At 39.6% G+C, this 22,575-nt stretch overlaps 1 protein-coding gene across 2 annotated transcripts in view; it reads right to left on the bottom strand.

Moving 5' to 3' along the window:
* Positions 1-5,022: 5,022 nt before the first annotated feature.
* Positions 5,023-22,575, bottom strand: part of EPM2A (EPM2A glucan phosphatase, laforin) — a 43,304-nt gene continuing 25,751 nt past the window's right edge. Inside the window, exons 3-4 of one of the 2 annotated variants that reach the window (XM_040554378.1) lie at positions 11,330-11,571; positions 5,023-7,142 (exon numbers count right to left, since the gene is read on the bottom strand). In XM_040554378.1, coding sequence (XP_040410312.1) covers positions 6,862-7,142; positions 11,330-11,571 — 523 coding nt within the window. In that variant the 3' untranslated portion in view covers positions 5,023-6,861. The remainder of the gene's footprint in view (positions 7,143-11,329; positions 11,572-22,575) is intronic. The other variant, XM_040554379.1, reaches the window with a different exon arrangement.

The raw sequence follows: 22,575 nt of genomic DNA, 5'->3' as shown, positions 1-22,575 counted from the left end.
TGCTCATTGGGTGTTGCGATGTATTTGTGTCTCACTGAGCTCTGTCTAATCTCAACAGTTCACTTTGTTCTTCAGTTCACATATTTTCCCACTCCTGCTTCTAAATCTTTCTCTGGTGTTCTAGTACATACCTTGTTCTCACCTTGAGAAAAATTTTCTAGTCCTTTGCATGAACCTTACTGCAAAATAATGCATATGCTTTACCATTTAGAAAGGGTGGAAGACATCAAATACTCAAAGCAGCATTTTCCAGTTTGGTTGCCTACAGTGGTGACCATGCAGGCACCCGCACAGCCATTGTGGATGGAGGCACTGAGAACAGCAGTTGTCCCATACAATTACTGATAGTGGACTGAGGTTAAGTATCCTTCATGTCATTGTCAGACACCAAATAACTCAAATAAAGAGAGTTGAAATTATTTCATCCATTTCACCGGTAGTGTCAAAGTGTGTGCAGGACTTGTCTCTTGTTTCTCCAGTTCAACCTTCTCCTGGCTGGATCATGCTGGTACATCTTAGTCCTGCAAGACGATTTTTAGCTCCCACCTTTGAGTGCCTCAAACACCCACATAGCAGCCTTCCTCTAAATTTGCTCAGCTCAGCCAAACTTGTCAGCTGTCTGAATGATGGCATTTAACGATCAACTAATGGGTGTCAGGGCCACTGCCACTCACTTTTAAAATTTCCCATCATGGTGCTCTGGCTTCAAGCACAGGTTCTGCAAGGCAGAATACCTCTAAGAGGCTGTTCTGTTTCAGCAGGATGCATGCATGCCAACAGAAAGACTCCATCCGTTTGTCTACACCTCCATCTGCAGCTATCATTTAAGCACATTTTAAGGTGTGCCCTTCCCTTTAGTTCTTCTAAAGAATAGCCTCATTGATCCTGTTTCAGAACAACACATCTCCATGGAAGGGATTTGTTTGACTGCCAAACCACACTGCATCAGCAACCACTTTTGTGCTCATAAAGCTCCACCTGCTTAAGTGCACTCCATCAGTTGGTTACCCAAGGGAGGGTGTAAAATAAGTCTGTGTTCTTGAGAAATTACTCTTCTACATTTCTTTCTCTATACCGCTAACTATTGTAACTGCATTTTAAGTCTAAATATTTTGGTAGCATCCCTTTAACAGGTTAACAAATTTTAAATACCAGCTATACTTCTATCCAACATATTGATCATGTTTTCAAGTGAATCGTGGTGTTTGCTATCCCACTCCAAATACTTTTCCCTTTGACATTACACACAATTATACTATATATTTATGTATTTTCCCCTTCTCCAAATACAATCCTTACATTAATTTAACCTCTATGTTTATGTATTTTATTGAATTTTTGGAGATTAGATTCATTTTCAGCATTTGATTTGTTGCAGTGACTTTGGGCTGGCTGCCCAACTTATGGCTGCTACTCTTGGATGATAGCCTGACTGTTGAATATTTTCCTGCTGAAACTGCATTAGCACAAAACAAATTTTGTTATAATGACATTAAGTAAAGACCACAGAAACCTGCCCAGCATTAGAAGTTTTTTCTTGGCATCTGTTCTATGCTTTTTCCTCACATCATCTAAATCAAGAATGAGGTATCATTTAATATTTTACCAGCACATAAATAAACAGGCCTTCTAATTTCCTTGATGTAAATATAAAAACATCAGCATGGAAATAATTACCAAATCACAGACATTATCCTGCAATCTTTACAAATTCAATCTTCCAAACAGGACAACATGTTTAAGTGCAAAAAGTTTGAATTACATAGGGCTAGGGCTCACAATGTCACCATGCTTATTTTACAGGGCATAACTGTTCTTATTTCCTTATCCCCAGACAAGCTTTGATACTTATAAAAGGGTTTTTTAAATGCTCATTATTTATCTTTACAAATACTGTAATTTTTAGTCAAGACTCCTAGTCAAGACAGAGATGAATCATCTTGAGGTGAAAGTGTGGAGCAAGAAAATACGTATCTAACTGAGAATAAATACAGTATAGGGTCAATGTTATCAAAGCTGAAGGGCCAACAACATGTATTTGGTTGATTATATCAAAACTATGCAATTATGCTAATATAGGGTAATGTCACTGCTCGTGAAAAAATTGCTTTCCTTTGTTAATTTAGGAAGAAGATCAGTTATGAATTAATATAGTTTGGTTTCGTTGGTGATGTCATTGTTGTGTCACGGAGCAACAGGAAAAGGGTTAATTCTTTGACTTCTACTGTTCAAAAGGCTGCTCCCTCAGAGCTGCCCCTTTTCCTTTAAGCTATATAAATGTGGAAAATAAACATTTTTTTCCAGCAGAATTTGTTTAAAGAAATAACTGCAGAGGTGCTGATTTAACACTGAGTATGCAAACAGCTGGACAGCTGGAGTTGGAGAAAGCCATCTATGTTCTACGCTCTGTTCCATTAATCCAATTCAATTTTTGCTAAGGGCAGCCTGATGTTCATTATCCTTCAGGAAGTTAGGGCTTGCTTGCCAAATATATGCTTTTGTGGTAGTTATTATGCTTCCAAATATTTCTTCACAGCCTCCCAGTGTATTTATTTAAATGGATTATATTAATATATATATATATTTAACACTACAATTGATATGAAACCTCTCACTGCAAATTAATGATGAAGAATGAAAGAAGAGGTGAGATAATAAAGTTGTGGCAAATTTATTTGATGACTTTCAGTCAAACTCTTTTTCTCAGCTGCAGACCAGGAAAGTCAATGTGTTAAACTATAAATTTGAACTCAGAAAGAGTTGACCTTGGCACATACAGAGTTGCCTAGCATTTTCTTGTGTGTTGAACATTCTTGTTTTAAATAGGGGGTATATTACCTGCTCCTGCACAACATACAGCCTAGACTTTTCTATTATCTTTGCTCAGGAGGTCTTGGTTGGCAGTTCAAATCCTAATTCTACCCCAGAGCAGAGAGTTTTGCATATGTTTTTGTGCAGTACACCCAACTCAGTTAACAGTTGTAAGACTTTTCAGTTACTCCAAAGACAACCTGGTGCAAAGACAGCAGTCCTGGCCTCATCCAGAGCTCCACTGTGCTTGACACTGTACGAACAGACAGGGAAGACTTGCAACCTAAGCACCTAGAGCAGAAAAGTGCCAAAAGGAACAAAGTTCGAAGTGTGCAATAACCCATAAGGAGGAAGGGAGAAAAGAAGGTATTTAGCAGCCCTGCCAGCCAACCCAGCCTCCACCACCGGACTGCATTGCCTACCTAATATCTCATACAAGACATCCCCATTAGTCACCTTCTGATGTCAAGAGGTAAAAAACTCATGAAACCAGACCACTCAAATCCCAACCCATCCTTCGAGGGGCTTTGTTTGTTACAAAATTGCTCGTAAGAGCTACCTGTGCATAGCTTCGTCATCTGCACAGCCCTGGCTAGGCCTAATAATGCATTGAGGTATCCTAAGTACCCTGAAACATAAATCGTCTCATCCCATGTAGCAAACTCCACTTCTTCAATTTCACAAAGATAAAAAAACCTGCTGGAACAGGTCAGAGAATACTTTCATACCAGCTGTATTTTCCCCAAACAATGTTTTCCAATGATGAGTTACCAAAATATTTATACCTGGTTCCCACTATTGTCTATGTATGTATGTGTTTGGCTTCCTGGGTGCACTGTAAAATAACTTTTATTTTTTGTTTGTGATTCCTTCTATAGGAGTTGTTCTTGTCTAAGCATCATAGCACTTTAATGACCAACCTAGTGAAGAAGTATACAAGGATATAAACATCAGAGCTGTCCTCATCCTTACATCCAAATTGCATAAGGAGGCTAGTATGTGTAAACAGCTAATGATCCAATCAGCAAAAGAACATATTACAGATTGCAATTCTAACAGATAAGCTCTAGATGCAGCTCTATCATGTAATTATATAGTTGGAGAAGTTGAGTATTTTTATGTGATTGCTTTTTCTGTTGCTGTAGCCTCTTGCAACAATCTCTTTACCATTTAAATTGCTGGTGGCTTTCAGCAGACAGAACTTTGAATGTTACCCGACAGGGTGGTCTTCAATAAGAAAAGCAGGAAGGTGGCAATGAGAAAAAAAAGTAAGTAAGCTACAAATAGGTACAAAGGGACTGCAAGCCATGAGAACTCTTTGCATTCATTGTTAACATGATGTTGGCAGGTTGTTTTCATGTTTTTCATCAGCTAATGCAATCTGTATATGATATTGCCCCCCAAGAGTTTAGCAGACAAGGAAGCTGAAATGACAATAAACAATTAATTAACGACCCCTTGCTAGGCCTTCCTTGAATGTATGGCTTCTGTATAATTTGAATTTTTACTCTTCAAGAGATGAAGCACAAGTCTGCTTCCACTGCCAACAAAATCAGCATTAGGGAATAGCCAACACAGCATGGTTATACCTCTTCAGCCATATACTCACTTCTTTGTGCCATGTTATGGACTGTACAGTCCCAAGAGCACTAAAAAAGAAATATAATCAGCTGTGAAACAAATAAAATGTCAGGAGCAAAACCACAAGTGCTGGTCCCAACATACATTACAAGTTGCATCTAATGAAAAGGACTGTCTGTCAGGGAGGCTTTGAAACACATTTTAAGCTTGGGGTTTCAAACATATTTCAAAAGAACTGTAAAAATTAAGTGAGTTCTAGTTTCTACTTCTCGTACCATCCTCCTGTTCTCAGTGCTTGATTTGGAGGGGCAGACAGCAGCAGCAGCACCCAAAAAAAACCTAGGAGCAGCACTTATGCACCCCTTCTGCTATCCCATCAGGCTGCAGAGCAACCCCTGGTTTTGGTCTCTGAAGGTACCAGAGGTGCCTTATCACCCACACATCTTTGCTGGGCTCTGCCTTTTGAGATTTCCTTCTCAACAGTTCATCAAAACTGACTCAGCATAGCAAACAAGCAATGGATCATAACCATTCAAGTGGCTGGTCCCACCTCCATATAGAAATATCAGCCATGGCCCTTCTTGCTATTTATGAAATTAGGAGCCAAAGACACAGGACAAAACGAACTGCTGGAATTGTCAGCATGTTGTTATTTAATAGTGAACTTTTGTCATCCACTTTCTAAACAGGCAGTGTTATTTCAAAGCAAAAAAAAAAAAAAAGTAATGATCAAAATCACATATATAGAATAACTTAAATAAACATTTTTTTTTTCCTTTTGAAGATGATATAAATACAGGGTAAACAAAACATTGTATTATGCTGGACATTATTCATTAACGGTTCATATCTAAACAGGCAATGTTATTTCAAAGCAAAACAAAAACAACAACAACAACAAAACACAAATTGATTCAAGATCAAAACCACACACTTAGAATAACTTAAATTGCCATCTTCCTTTTGAAGATAATTAAAGATAAATAAAACATATTGCATTATGCTGGACTTTCTCCATAAACAATTCAAATCCAATAGTTTTTCCATTAAGTATTCAAATAATCAAAACATATCAGCTAAACTACTCCAGCACTGACTGGTTCTTTAGAGGAATATGATGGCTGGCTGAAAAGTAAAGAGATTTTACTGAACTTATAGAAATGAAATTCATATGTTGATGCATCGTTAATCCTCTGTTCCTTAGGGAATGCTTTCTCTCCCTTGATCTCTCTTGGACATAACCTACAGCAAATTGATTTTACCTGAGCAGGGCTGGAAGCTATTGGTACCACTTCTTAGTTTATCTAAGGCACTGAGCAGCTCTGGAAAACATTAGGGATCATCCACAGAGCCAACACTAGCCTGACCTAGACCACATTCCTGAGTAAACTGCCCAAAGACTTTTTCTTTGCTCCTATAGAGGAACACACTTGCTCCATTCGCCCCAGAGACAGCCCACCATCATCTTCCACAGGCTGAAAAGATTTCTTCCACATTAAGAGATTTCTGCTGTAGAGAAGAAATCCATCTAGGTCAACAACACAGAGGCTGTACTACCAGTCATATGCAGAGGCTCATCAAGTAGTTCCTACACGTTCTGCTTTAGGCTAGTGGTCACTATGTCACTAATTGACATAGCACCCAGAGATCCCACTTCACAGCACTGCATGTACCAGAAGAGCAAAACGTACCTGTGACTTACAGAGCTCACAGACTAGGATAACGTAATAAATAGCAGTTCTTCTCTGCAACACAATAAGACTCTATTAAGTGGAGCTGTTTCCTCTCTTCGTGTCACATTGTAGCTTAACCTCAATGTCATAAAAGAACATAGCTGTAACTCATAATATTTAACATTGACTGGATAGGCAAAGAAAGCAAAATTTAGTTCACTGCATTAGCTATCAGTTTTTGTTTAAGAAACTCAGATGGAAAATCAGTTTCCTTCTGGTCTTTCTCGTTAATACCATTCTTCTAAAAATTACTAGAAAACATTTCAATAATGTACACTCTAAAATAACTGAGCAACTTTGACTATCAGCCCCATCAAAACTTGAACATGAAGTCAGTCAACCTTTGTATCTGTTTTTCTGAGACTTCCTTCCCTTTCTTCTCACTAAAATACTGCCAACACTAATTATTTTATGTCTTACCTTATTTAGTGTCTACCCTAAAAACCTAGGAACCTTGCTTAAGTTCCTGTAGGCAAGTAATTAAAACAGAATCTTAGTTTCCCTTTGCAGAGCTTCTAGGTCTTGTATTTGCAGCTAAAGGCCTGAAAACATGAATCACATCAACTTAAAGAAGGCAAATAAAAACACTCAAAGGCACTTTTTAACAAAATTTTCAAGCTGTTATGACAAGTGTATAATCTGATGAGGAGAGGCAGGAATTTGACTCATGATTTCTAAATCCTTGGGGTTCACATGCAAGGATTCCTCTTCACCTTCCTTTTCCTCTTCTGCTTTTCTACTCTTGCACTTTGCATGAGGAACGAAGAGGTCCAAATTTCTGGTAGAAATCATCTTCAGCACGAATCAGGGCTTCCTCGTCTATGTAGACAGCTGGTCTCCGGGAAGCCAAGAAGTACTGCACCTTCCGTAGGTTCCATCCCATTACATACTTCAGCCAGCCACTGACAGCAGCTGTAGACCTGCCAACGCCAGCGTTGCAGTGAACATAGACAGTGTGTCCATTCTCCAGCAGCCCATGCAATAGGCAGACAGCTTGTGGCAACATCTGTATTCTTCCTAGGGATAAAAACAAGGCACGGTCACAAGTATTTGAGAAAGTTATGTTCATGGTTGAGATTTTTTCTGTATAGCCTGATTCACTGTGAGTTACAAGGGCAAACCTGATGTATTTATTTTTTTCTTTCAAATGACCTTCTACTTTAACCTTCATTTCTTCTTGCAACGTAGATTTGGATCACACAAAATCTGTAAAGTGTTCCAAGTCTTCTCTAAATACACATTCTGATTAACACTGGATGTGTGTAGCATATTCATTTTCACAGGGCCTGAGATAAGGCAGCAAATTACATCAAGCAGCACATCTTATATATCATTGAAGTTACCAAGCCAAAAATAAAATATTTTTTACCACCAGTTTGTGTATCTACCTACATACTGCTGCTTTCCAAACCCTTGTAATGAAGACCATAATGCCAATAGTAAGGGAGGGAGGGAGAACAAAAAATCATTTTGCTGTACTACTTAACACTCTTATGATATAATCGTGTACTAAGGATATGTTAAAAAAATGCAAAACAGCCTTTCTGACTCCCTTGGGAGTCAGAATACCATATTTCTTGATAATACCGTATTTCCTCATACCTCTCCTTACTACTCTGCAAATTGAAGCTGCAAACATCAAAATGTAACTTTTCCTCATGGCACAGATGAGCATTGACATTAAGTCCTTTCAAATCCCTGTCTTTAGGTCTCCTGTCCTCCCTGATATCCTGTTACAGATATGACAGCTCCCTATTTGTGGCAGTGGAACTTCACTCTATTGAAAACACTCTGCTCAGCTGGTAGGCTACTCTCTCAAAAACACGCACACTTCCTAAACTACCAGCTAAAACCAAGATTTTGGACTGAGCATTCTAATGCAGAAATTAAATATATTATGTTATGACACAATGCACCATGGGTGTTCTAAATAATGAATAATTAATAATTATATAAATCACATAATCATAGAATGTCCTGAGCTGGAAGGGACCCACAAGTATCATCGAGTCCAACTCCTGGCTCCACATAGGATCACCCAAAAATAAGACCATGTGTCTGAGAGCATTGTCTACACACTTCTTGAACTCAGTCCAGCAGGTTTGGTACTGTGTCCACTGCCCTGAGGAGCCTGTTCCACTGCCTGACCACCCTCTCAGTGAAGAACTTTTTCCTGACACCCAACCTGAACCTCCCCTGTCACAGCTCCATGCCATTTCCTCGGTTCCTATTGCTGGTCACTACAGAAAACAGATCAGCACCTGCCCCTTCACTCCCCTCGTGAGGAAGCTGTAGGCAGCCATGAGGCCTACCCTCAGCCTCCCCTTTCCTGTGTTGAACAAACCAAGGGACCTCAGCCGCTCCTTATACACCTCCTCTAGATCCTTCACCATCTTCATAGCCTTCCCTTGGACACACTCTAATAGTTTCATGCTCTTCTTACATTGTGGTGCCCAAAACTGCACACAGTGCTCGAGGTGAGGCTGCACCAGTGTAGTGTAGGGTGGGACAGTCACTTCCCTCAACCAGCTAGTAATGCCATGCTTGATGCATCCCAGAATATGGTTGGCCCTTTTGGCTGCCAGGGCACACTGTTGACTCCTATACATTTTGCCATCAACCAGAAGCCTCAGATTCCTTTCCAAGGGGCTGCTCTCCAGCCTCTCATCCCCTAGGCTGTATGTACAGCCAGGGCTGCCCCATCCCAGGTGCAGAATCCAGCATTTGTTCTTGTTAAACTTCATATGGTTGGTGATTGCCCAGCCCTCTAATTTGTTAAGATCTTTCTGCAAGGCCTCTCTACCTTCAACAGAGTCAACAGGTCCTCCCATTTAGTGTAATCTCTAAACTTAGTATACCTTCAAGTCCTGCATCCAAGTCACTTATGAAAACTTTAAAGAGAACTGGCCCAGTTCACATCTGGAAAGTCAAAGTCACCCATAAAGACAAGGGTGGATGATCTAGAGGTATCTCTTAGTTCCTTAAAGAACAATTCATTGGTGTCATCATCCTGGCTGGGTGGCTGATAGTAGACTACCATAACGACATCCACATTATTTGCTTGTCTCTTAATCCTTACCCAGAGACTTTCAACCCTGTCATTACCAGCTCCATACAGCCCAGCCCCTCCATTACATGCAGCAGCACCCCCCTGCCTCATGTGCCCTGCTTGCCCCTTCTGAAGAGCCTGTAATTGTCATAACAAACCATTCACAAGACTCTTCTTCCCATCAGGTTTCACTTATGCCAATGATGTCATATATCTGGGACAGAGCCAAGGCTTCTAGCTTCTCTTGCTTGTTCCTCATGCTGTGTGTATTTGTGTAGAAACTTTTCAAATGTGCTTCATTGTACCCAGCACCTCATGGAGCTCACCAAAGGATATCACTAGCATCCAGTCCCTCAAATTTTGCCATGTTGTCTCATGGCTTATCACTGGAAAGCCCGGTTTTATCCCTTTCCCCCTTTAAATCTAGTTTAAAGCTCTATCAATCAGCCCTGCTAACTCCTGCACAAAAATCCTTCTTCCTCTCTGAGAAAGGTGCAACCCATCAGGTGCCAGCTGGCCTGGTGTTGTGTAGAACATCCCACAATCAATTATCCCAAAATTCTGCTGATGATCTTAGCCTCAGAGCCACAATTTGAACAGCTAGGTCTTCCTATTCTTTTCAATATCATTTCCTGCTACTGGAAGGATAGAAGAACACACTACTCGTGCCCCCGATCCTTTAATCAATTGCCCCAAGGCCCTGAAGGCCCTCGTTTGCCCTTGGACTTCTCTTTGCTATTTCATCGGTGCCAACATGAAAAACCAATAATGGATAATAATTATAGGGCTGTACCAGGCTAGTGAGCTTTCTAGCAACATCTCTTACCCGGGCCCTAGGGAGGTAGCAGACTACCCTATGTGTTGAGGGCAGTCAGCATATCAGGCCCCCTGTTCCCCTCTGAAGGGAGTAACCATTGACACCAATCCTTCTTTTTTTTCATGATGGAGGTTGCGATACAGAGGGTAGGCTGACTTGCTTAGGTGACCCCTCTAACCTGAACAGACCTTCGTCCACATCATTTGCCTGCCCATCAAATGCCAGAGCCTCACACCTGTTGTGTAAGGGCACCTAAGAAGGAGAGGTAGGCAGGGAGGGGATTCACCTGCTGGCCAAAGCAGAAACCTGCTTCCATTCCCTGCTGCCCCTTAGGTCCCCTCCTGCCTGGTGGAAAGAGGGTAGGGGATCCTTGTTTCTTGTGTTGGAGAGCACGATTTCACCAGTCGATCTCCTCCCCTGGCTCCCTGATGCTCCTCAGCCTGCCCACCTCCTCCCAGAGCTCTGTCACCAGGCTGAGCCATTCTTCTACCTGGGTGTACCTCCCACAGGTGTACTCACTGCTGCCATCAGACACTGACAGAAAACTCAGGCACACCCTGCAGCCTGAGACCTGCGTGGCCGCATATTCCCTTGGGTGCTCTGTCTGGGTAGCTGTGTTGGTTGGTTCCTGTGGCTGGAGAGGCCACAAGGGACACAGAGGACACAACTTTCTGTTGGGTGGATGCCATGACTGGAGCTCCTCACAAGCAGGTTGCAGCTGCCATGGTGGCCGCCATTACTCTTGGACCTGCCAGGTCTCTGCGCTCCCCTGGGCCTTCCCCAGCTCAGGAAACCTGCCTGTGCGCTGTGAACCCCTGCTCCACTGCAGAACATGCCTGTACCAGAGCTGGTGGTCTTGTCAAGAAATGACTGTGTAAAGATTATCAGACTGGGATACACTATAGAGAAAGAGAAATGATTTGCTAGGGGAAGGGAGCAGCTGAGCTGGACATGCAGCACTGCCTCTCCGTTTTTAACCAGCAAGGATGGCAAGCTGTCCTGCTGTGCAAGCTTGCAGTCTTCCACCTACACAGCACATTTTCATTATACAGGCTGAATTCAAGCTGAAAGCAACAACAGCCAAGCAGTTATCAATGTTGGCTGGCTTTAAACTCAATTACACATATACTGCAGATACGAAGTACTTTAGATGAACTCTCCACCTACCAGAAAATACGAATAAAACTAAAAATGCACATTGGGCTCTAGCTATATTTTCACACAAAATTTACACAGGGAAAAAAAAAAAAAAAAAAAGAGCAGCCATGAAAGCAACAGATTAGTAACTAAGAGATTTTGTTACTATTAAGTTAGCTGCAAGATTGGTCTGAGCATTACCTTCAGTGCTCATATCCGGAGTTGGCATCCAGACATAGGCAAGACCTTCCTCTTTGTATAGTCTCATGAGTATTTCAGGGCTCATGGGTTCTGGGTAGCGGTTGCAGCCCCAGGAATTCTGAACAATGTCCCACTCGGTCTGGAAGTTCATCACCGCTGTAACACCCAGCTCGTGTTTTAGCTTGACAGTCACATGCTCCAGCTGCCGAGGGCAACTTCCTAGCCAGATGTTTGGCAGAATTCTAGCATGGAGAAGACATTGAAGTAGGTTTGATTAAAATATCTAAATGCAGAAACAGCCAAATTAAGTGGTGTTCCAGCTCAAAACCTGCTTTGCATCATCGCATGAATACTCTTAAGTACAACATTTCCATGTCATACAGTAAGCAATTTCCTAATTTATTACTGTTTAGTTTATAATGTTTGATGCTGGGGATCAAGCTTCTAACCCACCACAAAGAGCCAGAGAGTCTAAGAAAAAAATTAGAGCATAATTAGTAGCACAGGTCTCCAAGGCATCCATCATTAAGCCTACAGAGGAAACTTATTAACATCACAGATTAAGAATAAGAAAACTCTGAAGATTTGTGCAATTTACACAAAAGAAAAACACCCAGAAGATTCACATGATCCAAATCAGAATTACGCTAGTAAAAATTCAAAAGCATAGGACTCTTCCAGCTTTGTAGCTGCTGGTATAATGAGGACAGTAGACAGGGAGAAAAACAAACACACACACACACACAAAAGAACAACTTTAACCACCCTTCCGTGAGAAAATTCAAAGATGAATTAGTAATTTTCTTCTCATTTTCCTCTTCACTTGTGGAGTCTAGTGGGAACCAAATGCAGAATTACAGTACATGTCTAGCTTCCCTCAGGGCTTGAAGACAAGAAATTTTGTCAAGACAACTCAAGAGATATGTGTAGGTCATATAAACATCTGTATTTTTGATACTTCTCCAAATCAAACTTCAAGACTTCTATGGTTTCCCCATTAATAATAATCATAAAATTATCCTATGTCTCAACAGATTTTTATATAAACTGAATATTAAGAGCCTTGTTTTCAATGGAGATATTTAATCTACACAGAATTAAATTGATGTTATCTAAAATGGATTTGAATCTATTTTGAACATATAATCCATAAACTACACTAAATACACCCACAGTAGAGCATCCAATCTTGCAAACTTTATTAGCTGCAAAAAAATGAATGCAAGCTACAACAAAAGCAAGATCCTCAAAAATAAAATATCTACCATACATTTCTTATACTTTTTTTTCCCAATTTTAATCTCAGGGACACATAGGAAAACTTTTATTCTTACTGAGGAACAGTTACTCATATAAACAGACCTTAATCAGGTAGCTATTTCCATTTGATAAGACTACAACAGAAATAAGTACTAAATAGCATTTAGCTAAGCTCTGCAATTGGTAATGCTTAAATTCTGCAATGTTACTACTGAAAGACTGTGAAAACCAGAAATTCACTCCAGGAAACACATTTTAGTATTATTGTTTCCTGTATTTCAGCTGCATCCACAGTGAGCAGCCTACCAGCTACCCAAACACAGCCATCGGCCCCAACAGCCCCTACTCCAGTGAGATAAAGAACTTGATGTCAGGATAGAGTAACTGAGTCCCAACTTTCTGGATCACAGACGATGAATGATAACCCTAGAATTTAGGCAAATATAGCAAATAACCATTTCAACTGTGCTGCATAAAAGAAAAAAATGGCAATACCATTAATGCCTTGTGACAATACGAGGATAGTCTTTTAAGAACAAGAACGTTAGTATCGTTCCATCAAAGGCTTTCCTAGAGACTCATACATATGTAATTCTCTTGATATTTTGGGAAACATCTAATACATCTTATAAGTTACCTTGACAGGAGAGAAAAAGCATGTTTTCTAGCATTTGATTGAATTAGGAGTGACTAAAGCATTCTTGAGACAAATAAAATTCTGGGTAGTACTCTTGCTTACAGATAAAGCAATGCCTTACAATTTTCTCCCTAGTGATTACTGAATGGGAAAACATCACAGATGTACTATCTGCAAGACCACTGGGATATAGACCATTTATTTACTTTTTTTTTTTTTTTTTTGTAGTCCAGCAAGTCTGGTCCATGAGAAAAACTCTTTTATTTAACAATAATAATCACATTTCCTGAGCAACTGATGGTTTACCAAGTTTTTTATCACTGTATTTCCCTGCAATTAGCCAGATCAGTGGTAATATTCAGGAAATGACCACAACAACAATTGATATTTTCCTCTATTTGGGCAAACAACTCTTGTGTACTAGTCTTCTGATCACATCCTACGGTTTGGCTTTTGACAGGATAAAGATACAGCATTGATCTTGGTCTTCAAGCTCCTTACTTACCAATGACTCTAAAGTCTTGGTCTTGCTGGACGTAGCTTTACTGCTCTTTTTCTGGAAAACAGTCCCTGCAAAGAACAGGAGTGCACAGCTGCTGTATTGGCCAGTTTATATAAAAGTTCTGGGATAATCCTACTGTACAGTACTTGTATTTCTATTTGGCTTTGTCTGGTTCATACCTTGACTTTGTCTTACATGAGAAGGAAAGAAGGAAAAGGTCAGTGCAAATGCAAGCACAGCAACTGATAAAGAGTTTAGCAGCTATATTTCATATAAGGACTTTTGATAGCCCTCCTGAGGGCTTGATTGTGCTAAGGACCAGCAAACACACCTATTAAAAACACGAAAGTGCTAATTTCATTTTTACATCTCTTACATGAGTAATAGGTTTTTAGTTTTCTTTTTGCAGTATGGCCTTGCTTCTGTAAACTGCTTCTGTGCTTCAGTAGGTAACTAGATTTTAGCAATGAGAGTACCCAGCATGGGAAAGAGACCTCTGTTATTTTCTCTCCTCAACTGTCATGTAATACTGCTTTGAGTTGCCTGGAAGCTGCTGCTTTCCAGCTCACATGCGGTTGTTTTCCAGCAGTAGATTAAGTGAAACCTACATACAGTTAAAACAAAACAAAAAAAAAAACATTTAGGGATTATGTCTGTTTGGTAAACCTATAATCTTTCTATAATCTTTTCAGCCATTAACCCTTTTTATATTCCCCAAATATCACAACAGGATCATGTTTTAACAAAATTTTACTTAGAATTCTGTTTTAATATTAAAATGACACTTTGTTAGTGTATTGTTAACTTATGTTACTAAGGATAGTATACCATGGTTGGTCTGAGAAGACATGGTCAATTCAGTCACAGTTTAGCAATGAAGAAATCACCTAGAGCAACATCAAAAATATTTGGCTAACTTGGGAGATTAAGACTTGCAGATTTTCTAAAAACCCTTTCTTTAAAGCTGCTTTCTGTACAGTTACTTTCAGCCTGCACTATGCCTCAGTTCCCAATAGGTAATGTGAACATGATATTTACCTACCTCAAGGGAACTTTGGGGGATTAAATGAATGAATGAATGTGAGAAGTTTGAATTTGTAGTAAAAATGATTAAATGTTAGGCAGGTATCTGCTTGATTTACTTGACTTACAGATCCTAGACTGAAGGCTGACATGTTAAAAAATCTGCATTTTGACTTATAAACTGAAAAACCCAATAACAATTTATTATTACTAGGGAATAAATATGGAACACCCTGAAATCACTTGTATGGTTATTTTCCAGCTGTCATCACACTTAAATTATTTTTAATGATGCAGATATATATCACACTTGGCTGCTTCCCCCGAGGACCCTGCACAGCCTAGATTAAATTATAACTATTCACTATGAATGCATCTGGAACAAGAAATACATTCCATTTAATCAATGCACATGCAAATAGTCTTCCCATCCGTAAGGAGAAAATGAGTCTGAGGCAATGGAAGATTAGCATTCTCACACTTTTATTTATAATGGAGCAGATTGTCATTTTCAGGCTAGAAGAAATGTTCCCAAAGAATGATGCACTGGACTTTTAATTCCTAGACCTCCGTAGGCAGTACAATACCAACGCAACCGCTGCAGCTGTAGGGGTCTGATTCACAGCATAGGTGACTTAGGGGAAGGCACAAAGTTGCTGCATCTGGCTGCCAACTGCTCCTCCATCACACCGAAGTCGACACTGCTTCTTAAGCAGCTCCTTACTTTTGTTGGTCATGGTTTAAGGCAAATGGGCACAAATTTCAGTTTTCCTCAAAATGCTGAGCTGTAAATAGAGATGACTCAGGTACTGTTTCCAGATCCATTCAATCATCAGTACACAGGAGAAGTGTTCTTACAAACTCTCCTAAAATCAGTCAGCCCTTCTGGGGCGTCACAGCTCTTACATAAGCCTAGGATTCAAGCCTTTGGGGAACACATTTCCTTAGAACATCTATCAGGTACAATATTTCAGATGTCCATTTATCCCTATAGTTGCCAGACTTAATCAAGAAAGAGGGCTTTGCCAAACTATAGGTATTCTTCACTGGTTATTAGCAACAGAGTGATCCATTAGCCATTCCATCTGTTTATATTGATAATATTTTTGGTCAAGGTCCAGCATATTATTTTAAATGGAAAATGATGGATTCATCCCTTAGCGCCATGTCAAGATGTAGCCCAGTGTTGAAGTTTGTAATTCATTTTAGTTGTCTGCACTGCACTGCAGACTTCTCTTAGATCTTATTAAGAATCTGATGACAGCAGGATGTGTACTAATATATACATATAACAGGGTAGAGCAATTTAGCTGAAACAACAAACAAAATACTGATTAAATTGGCTGTGCCCTCCCTTAAGGCTTTGATTTCCTAAAGGTGCAGCATGCAGCTACAGCTACATGTAACTTACAGCAAAACTTGCTTTGCATTCCCAGAAGATTGCTCCCAGCATTTTGTGGTGCTCATAAGCACATGGAGTGTTTTTGTACTGATGCAGTGGTATTACCCTGACACCAGTACAAGCAAGCAGCCCAAGGGAAATGTAGGCCTCAAGTGCAACTCTGTTAGAGATGGGTTTGCAGCACCGTAACTACTGAAGACTGCTTCAAATTACAGTGCATTCCCATTTCCTCCCCTGATGACAGTGGAGGAGGAACTGGTAGAGAATTTTTTGATAAGGTGGAATTTAATGGAAAATGATGATCTGTCTAAACCAAAAGTTTGCACTGAGACTTTTTAGTTTTTAATCAAGTTTAAAATAATTCAAAAACTAAATGCCTGATGAGAAATAAAGGAAGACCAAGGGATACAAGCAAAAAAATCCTACCTTTCTCTCCCTCTCTCTCACTTGACTAAAAGGAGATTTCCAAAAGCATTGCTTTGGGCATGTTAAAAATGAGAATATAGTAAATTTTACCAGCTGTAGCTGAGATGCTCTTTCAATCTTTCCTCCACTCTCTGCCTTGTGACAAGGCACATCATTTTAAACAGTGATACCACTGGATTATGATGACCCACAACCATCATCCTATATGTGCTCCCCCTTTTGGCATTAGCATTTTTTTAATGCCACATGCAGTATATTCTTAAGTACATGCATGCCTTTGCTGAAGTACCAAATTAGACATCTCTCTTCTGGACCTTACTTGTTCTTTCCTTCTGATCTTGTATTGATGAAAGTGATAAGAGAACTTGCTAGAATTCAAATAAGGTTTCTGTACCTTTGTTAGCGCCATATAAAAAAAAATGGTTTAGATTGCTATCTAACATCCTGAAATGCATTTACAAACAGAGAAAGATTTTTAAATGACTAAATTCTGCTCTCCAATGGATAATCTGAACATTTTCAAATATTGCTTGATATGTAGAAAGCACACTGATGATTATTCTTGCCTCCAGAAATAATTTCCTAATGTCTAATATGAATAGTGCAGTCACAGGTCACAACGACTTCTTGTTGTCTCAACAACAGACATGAAGAACAGGTTATTCCCTTCCACTCCTAAGAATCCTTTTACATATCCAAAAATTACTAGCACACACCCACACAGCTGTGGCTTCTTTATACTAAAAAAATAATAATAAATTTTTTAAAAAATCAATCTTCCCTTCCTTGTCATATATTCAGAGCATTTGACGATTCTTGTTTGCCTTTGGACTCTCCAGTTGGTCAACGTCTTTCCTAAGATGTTATGCCTAGTACTGGAAAGAGGTCCTACCAGTTCTGAGCAGAAGCAAAGATTAGTTACTTCTTGCGCCCCAAAGGCTATATCCCTATGTATAGTTCTCTGCGTGTCTTTTTATAGTATGACCCTGTTGGCCTACTTTCAACATGAAATTCTGGTTTCAAGTTAAGATCTCTCACAAGAAATTAGGCTACTCAATGACAGAGTGAAATCTGCCTGAAGCAGAATTATTTAAGATCTTATTAGTTACAACTGCCAGTGGTATCAAATGAAACTAAATGAATATGCAACAAAAGAGCAGATGAGATTCACAGTTGATGGATGCATCTCAGTAATACATATTGTAATAAATAATCTCACACACATCACTGGGGTTTAATTAACTATAATCAGTTCCAAGAGGAAAAAGTGTATACTTGCAATTATGCTTGGTGTGTTGCTTTGTAGAGAGGTCAAAGCAGAAATATTAGCCTGTACAAAGAAGTGGACTGAAAGAAATACAAAATTTATAAGAACCTTCTCAAACCAATGATCTCGGTCTATGCACTCAAACTTTGAACCTTTTATTAATTATTGCACTGTATCAAAAAAGATATAGAAAAATTAAAACATTCAAAGTAAAGGAGATGCCAACTATTACCTATGAAAATATTTCCATATGAGGACAGACTAAGGATGCAGAGTATTTAAGAGAGAATGAGATTACTGCTTAAGGATAAGTCACATGGGAGAAGCAAAGCAAGTGGCCCTATCTACATAAAAGAGGTAAAGAATCTCAGAATCTCAGCTTCCATATAGCTTCACCTACAAAGCAACTGCTAAGAAATAAGTAAAATAGTGGGTTTTCTTTGGTTGGTTGGTTGTTGTTTTGGTTTGGTTTGGGTTGGGTTGGGTTGGATTTGTTTTAATTCTTGAATCTTCATCCAAAATACTGTCAAGATAAGCAGATGAATCCCTGGTTTGGTCTTTTACAACAATATTGGTTTCATTCAATTCTCTTTAAATAAAGGACAGAGAGAGATCCCTCACTAAAATGTATCCTTACTATTACAATAATAATGCAGAACTGAGGAGTTCTGACCCTGACAATTCATTACATATGACATGGGGGTAAATGACCATGGTCTTAATACCTTCTCCTGCTGACTTACTGATAAAGTCTCCTTGCAGAAGACAAGCTGACTGAGGCTTTGAGATGAGAGGCTTGATTTAAGCAGGATTGAATGAATACAGTCTGATGCACTCCATTGCCCAGCATGTGGACAAGCCCTACTGGCCACAGTTGGAGAGCAAGGTTTGATGATAGTATGGGCTAACTCGCAAAACACCAAGATCTAATAGCCAGGCTTAGTAACATCATTCTCATCAATAAGATGGATTAAAAGGCCATAATCTTAGCAGAAGTCATCAGAGTAAAGCACCGATTAATGATAAAACTACATCCTGCTGAAAAGACACAGCTGCAAACCTTGTAATAACTACTTATAGGTAAAAGTTATTTTTGTTCAAAATAAATGCCAAACATAGAAGGAGCATAAGTCATTGTTGATAAAATATTCTGCTTTACCACTGAAAGAGTGCAGTTTACTCTGAGGTTAAGAATTCTACCTCAGGGCTTTAAATGAGGAGAATAACAGACTAAAATGTAGTTCCAGTTGTTTTTTAATTATTATTATTATGATTTGGCATTGTGATGAAAAGTAATTATGCTGTGGCAAATTTCTTCTTAGATGTAATTTGGGCTACTTATCGAGCCTCTCACATGGGAGCAGACTTGGCAACTGAAAAGAAAAACCTGCTTTTATCACCTTAGAACAACACTTTGTCAGCTTAGCAATACACAAAGTTTCTCAAGCCCTTGAATTCTGAGTGTTATGCTTAATAATATCACATTTATTTCATGCTCACAAATGTATGTATGAATGTGGCATCAAACTACTTCATTTGCTGATATGCAGAGTGAACAAACTATTAAGATTTTACCTCAAGCTGACAATGTGCTAAAATAAAAACAGGTAATACCAGACTATAACTGAAATATGCAGATATTCAGACACAAAGCAGTTCCAGTGGTACAGTGTCCTCAGGTTCTATTGAATCTTCTTCTTAGGAGAAGAATCCTGCAGCATCAGGGTGATGACACAAAAAGGCCAAAGTTGTCCTCTCTTCACCCCGTAGCCTGCATTTAGGGACCATGGGGATGATCAGAGGGCTGGACAACCTCTCCTATGAAGAAAGGCTGAGTGAGCTGGGATTGTTCAGCCTGGAGTAGAGGAGACTCCAGGGAGCCTTTCAGTACTTAAAGGGAGGTTATAAAAAGATGGAGAGTGACTTTTTATTTGGACAGGTAATGACAAGATAAAGGGGAATGGTTTTTAAACTAAAAGAGGGATGATTTAGATTAGAAGTTAGGAGGAAATTCTTCACTCAGAGGGTGGTGAGATACCAGAACAGGTTGCCCAGAAAAGCTGTGGATGCCCCATCCCTGGAGGTATTCAAGGCCAGGTTGGATGGGGCCTGGGCAACCTGGGGTAGTGGGAGGTATCCCTGCCCATGGGAGGGGAGTTGGAACTGAATAATTTTAAGGTGCCTTCTAACCCAAACCATTCCATGATTCTATGATTTATAGATAGTGGTATGGTATACTCTTCAGGTTATGAGACAAAGAGCAGCCGCGCTAATGACTAAGCGTAGATCGCCACCTCATTCATAATCTTTTGGTGGATTCTGACTCTGGGGAAGCCTGTATTCTATGTCTGTCTATGAATTGTTCTAGCTTTGAATGTTCTAGGAACACTGGATAAGAAGGATCCACTTGAGAAAAATTAAAGTTATTCATGTAAGAGAGATTTATTATAGGTGGGTCCATAATACTTTCTGTTTATGGCCTATTTTCCCCTTCCACAGAAACCCCACAAATTCCCTTAAAAGGAGCATAAGAGCTTTATTATAATATAAGAAACTCACAAAAACATCACATGAGACAGTAGCAGAGATCAAAGGTGTTTCTAACATCCTCCATCCTGCCACAGCAGGGAACTTATTTGATGAAAACACCTGGATAACTGGGAAGTACACCCTATCCCACATCACAGAGCTAGGTAACTCTCAGGTGCTGTGCCCACACTAGCAGTTTGGTCTAGCACATCACTGTGGTTCTGAAGCTGATTTGAACTGTCTTCACTCATGGCAGGTTTGTTCTCAAAGTTGTTGTGGTGCGCACAACCCAGATACCATTTGGAGGAACAAGGAAGCTTCACTCCAAAGACACCTTTGTGCCTAATGCTGATATGCAGGAACAGCGCAATAAGCATCCCACAACACAAGAGGAGCCTTCAGCGCACACAAAATTCAAATGTTCTAGTAAAAAACAACACTAAGCACACGTAAGTGCTTCTGAGATGTGTGAATATGAAATACATTGAACCAACTCACAGGAGATACTCTTAACTGTGTCCCTTCACATCTGCTGCTCATCATCCCATGACCTAAGGTGAAGTGAACACAACAGCTTATTTCTCTGGGTCATGAGCCCCAGTTAATTGCAGTCAGAACTGCTGCAATGGCATGGAGTCCCAGAAAATCATCATATTTGCCTTGTTCTCCAGAAAACAGATGCCCAGGATACAAGTTATCGGTTCTCTCAGTATCCTTCCTGAGTACCTATTGCAGCTGCAAGATTAAGTAGTTCATGGCGCTCATCCCAGTACCTTCTAACAGATATTGTCCAAAAAGAGTGGGAAAGGCATTAGGTACCAGTCTCACTCAGAAATGGCATAAAATAGGAGCAGAAAGAAAGCTTCACATGGATAATCAGGGCCACTGATATGCTACCATCATTTGTGCAACATATAAAAGGGCAGCGTTATGCATGCTAGAAAGACAATTAATCTGAAGTCTTCTAGCACTGCACGTAATAGAAATGTCAGGAGCCTATTGTCTACTAACCCACTTCTACTGCATTGAGTTATTTCTTAATAAACACATAGACATGAAGTCTCTGTTAACTGACCCTGTGCAACTTAACCTCAAAAGGATGGAAGCACAGAAAATTAAAAAACTACAAAACTGCTGTGGAGAGGAAAAGAAATGAATTGCAGCTAGGGAGACTTAAGTTAACATTAGGAAAGCTTTTTAATGGCAAGAATAGTGAGGTAATTGAATGGAACAGTGACAGGGCTGTAGAATCTCATAACTGAGATGACATCATATTTCAGATCACACTGGATAAAACCGGAATAGTTTAAATGTAATTGAGAATAAGTGAGAGCAAGAAAATGGACTGGATATTTTCTGAGGTCTCTTTGAGCCTATGACCTGCAATACTATAATCCCAAACTTTGATCTCCATCTCTGGGATCACTACCTACATTTATTTATCAAGATCCATCTTGAAATAATTTAGGTTCCTTGTCCTCCCTGCCCTGTTTAAAAGGTTGTTTCACAATTCAGACATCATTCCTTTGATGTCAGAAACCTTGTTCTACTTTACATTCTAAATTCATTCAGAACCAATTAATATCCTTTTGATCTTAAAGCAGGTTCAATTTAAACCTGGAATTGTACTAATTCCTGAATGTCTTTCTTAAATGATAATATATCTTCTCTCTCAGTCTTCATTTAACGATGCTATCTCAAACACCAGAAGTAGTCAAACTGTGGAAACAGAGTTCCTTGCAAGCAAACTTACTTTGCTACAGCTTCAGTGTCATGATTGCTACACAGCCTCTGGATGATGCCCTCAGTCATTCCAAGCTAGCTCAGGTATCTCTGCTTTTCACTGCAGTTTGTGATGAAGGCGTATCTTACATCACGGAATACCTGACACGGAACCAAAACATAATGTTCTGTCATTTCATATTTTAAATGGGTTTGCAAAACCAAATCTCTCGTCCCATTGATCCCATGATGCAAAGAGGATGTGAAGTCCTTCGAACCAGAAGTATCAGGGATTCTTTTTTGTGGAGTGTCACCTGACCACAAAGTTCCTCTGAAGAAAGCAACACAGATGAGGAAGTGTATTCCCATTAACAGTGATTACAACATTACCACAAAGGTTATTTACTGATAGTATTGAAAAGAGAACCTGATACAGCTGACTTCTTCCATGCCAGGACTAGAATATATCCCAAATTCA

This window comes from Cygnus olor, chromosome 3 (assembly GCF_009769625.2).
Source record: "Cygnus olor isolate bCygOlo1 chromosome 3, bCygOlo1.pri.v2, whole genome shotgun sequence".
NCBI classification, from domain to species: Eukaryota; Metazoa; Chordata; class Aves; order Anseriformes; family Anatidae; genus Cygnus; species Cygnus olor.
Note: the sequence above shows the minus strand (reverse complement) of the source record. Positions and strands in the feature narration are given on the sequence as shown.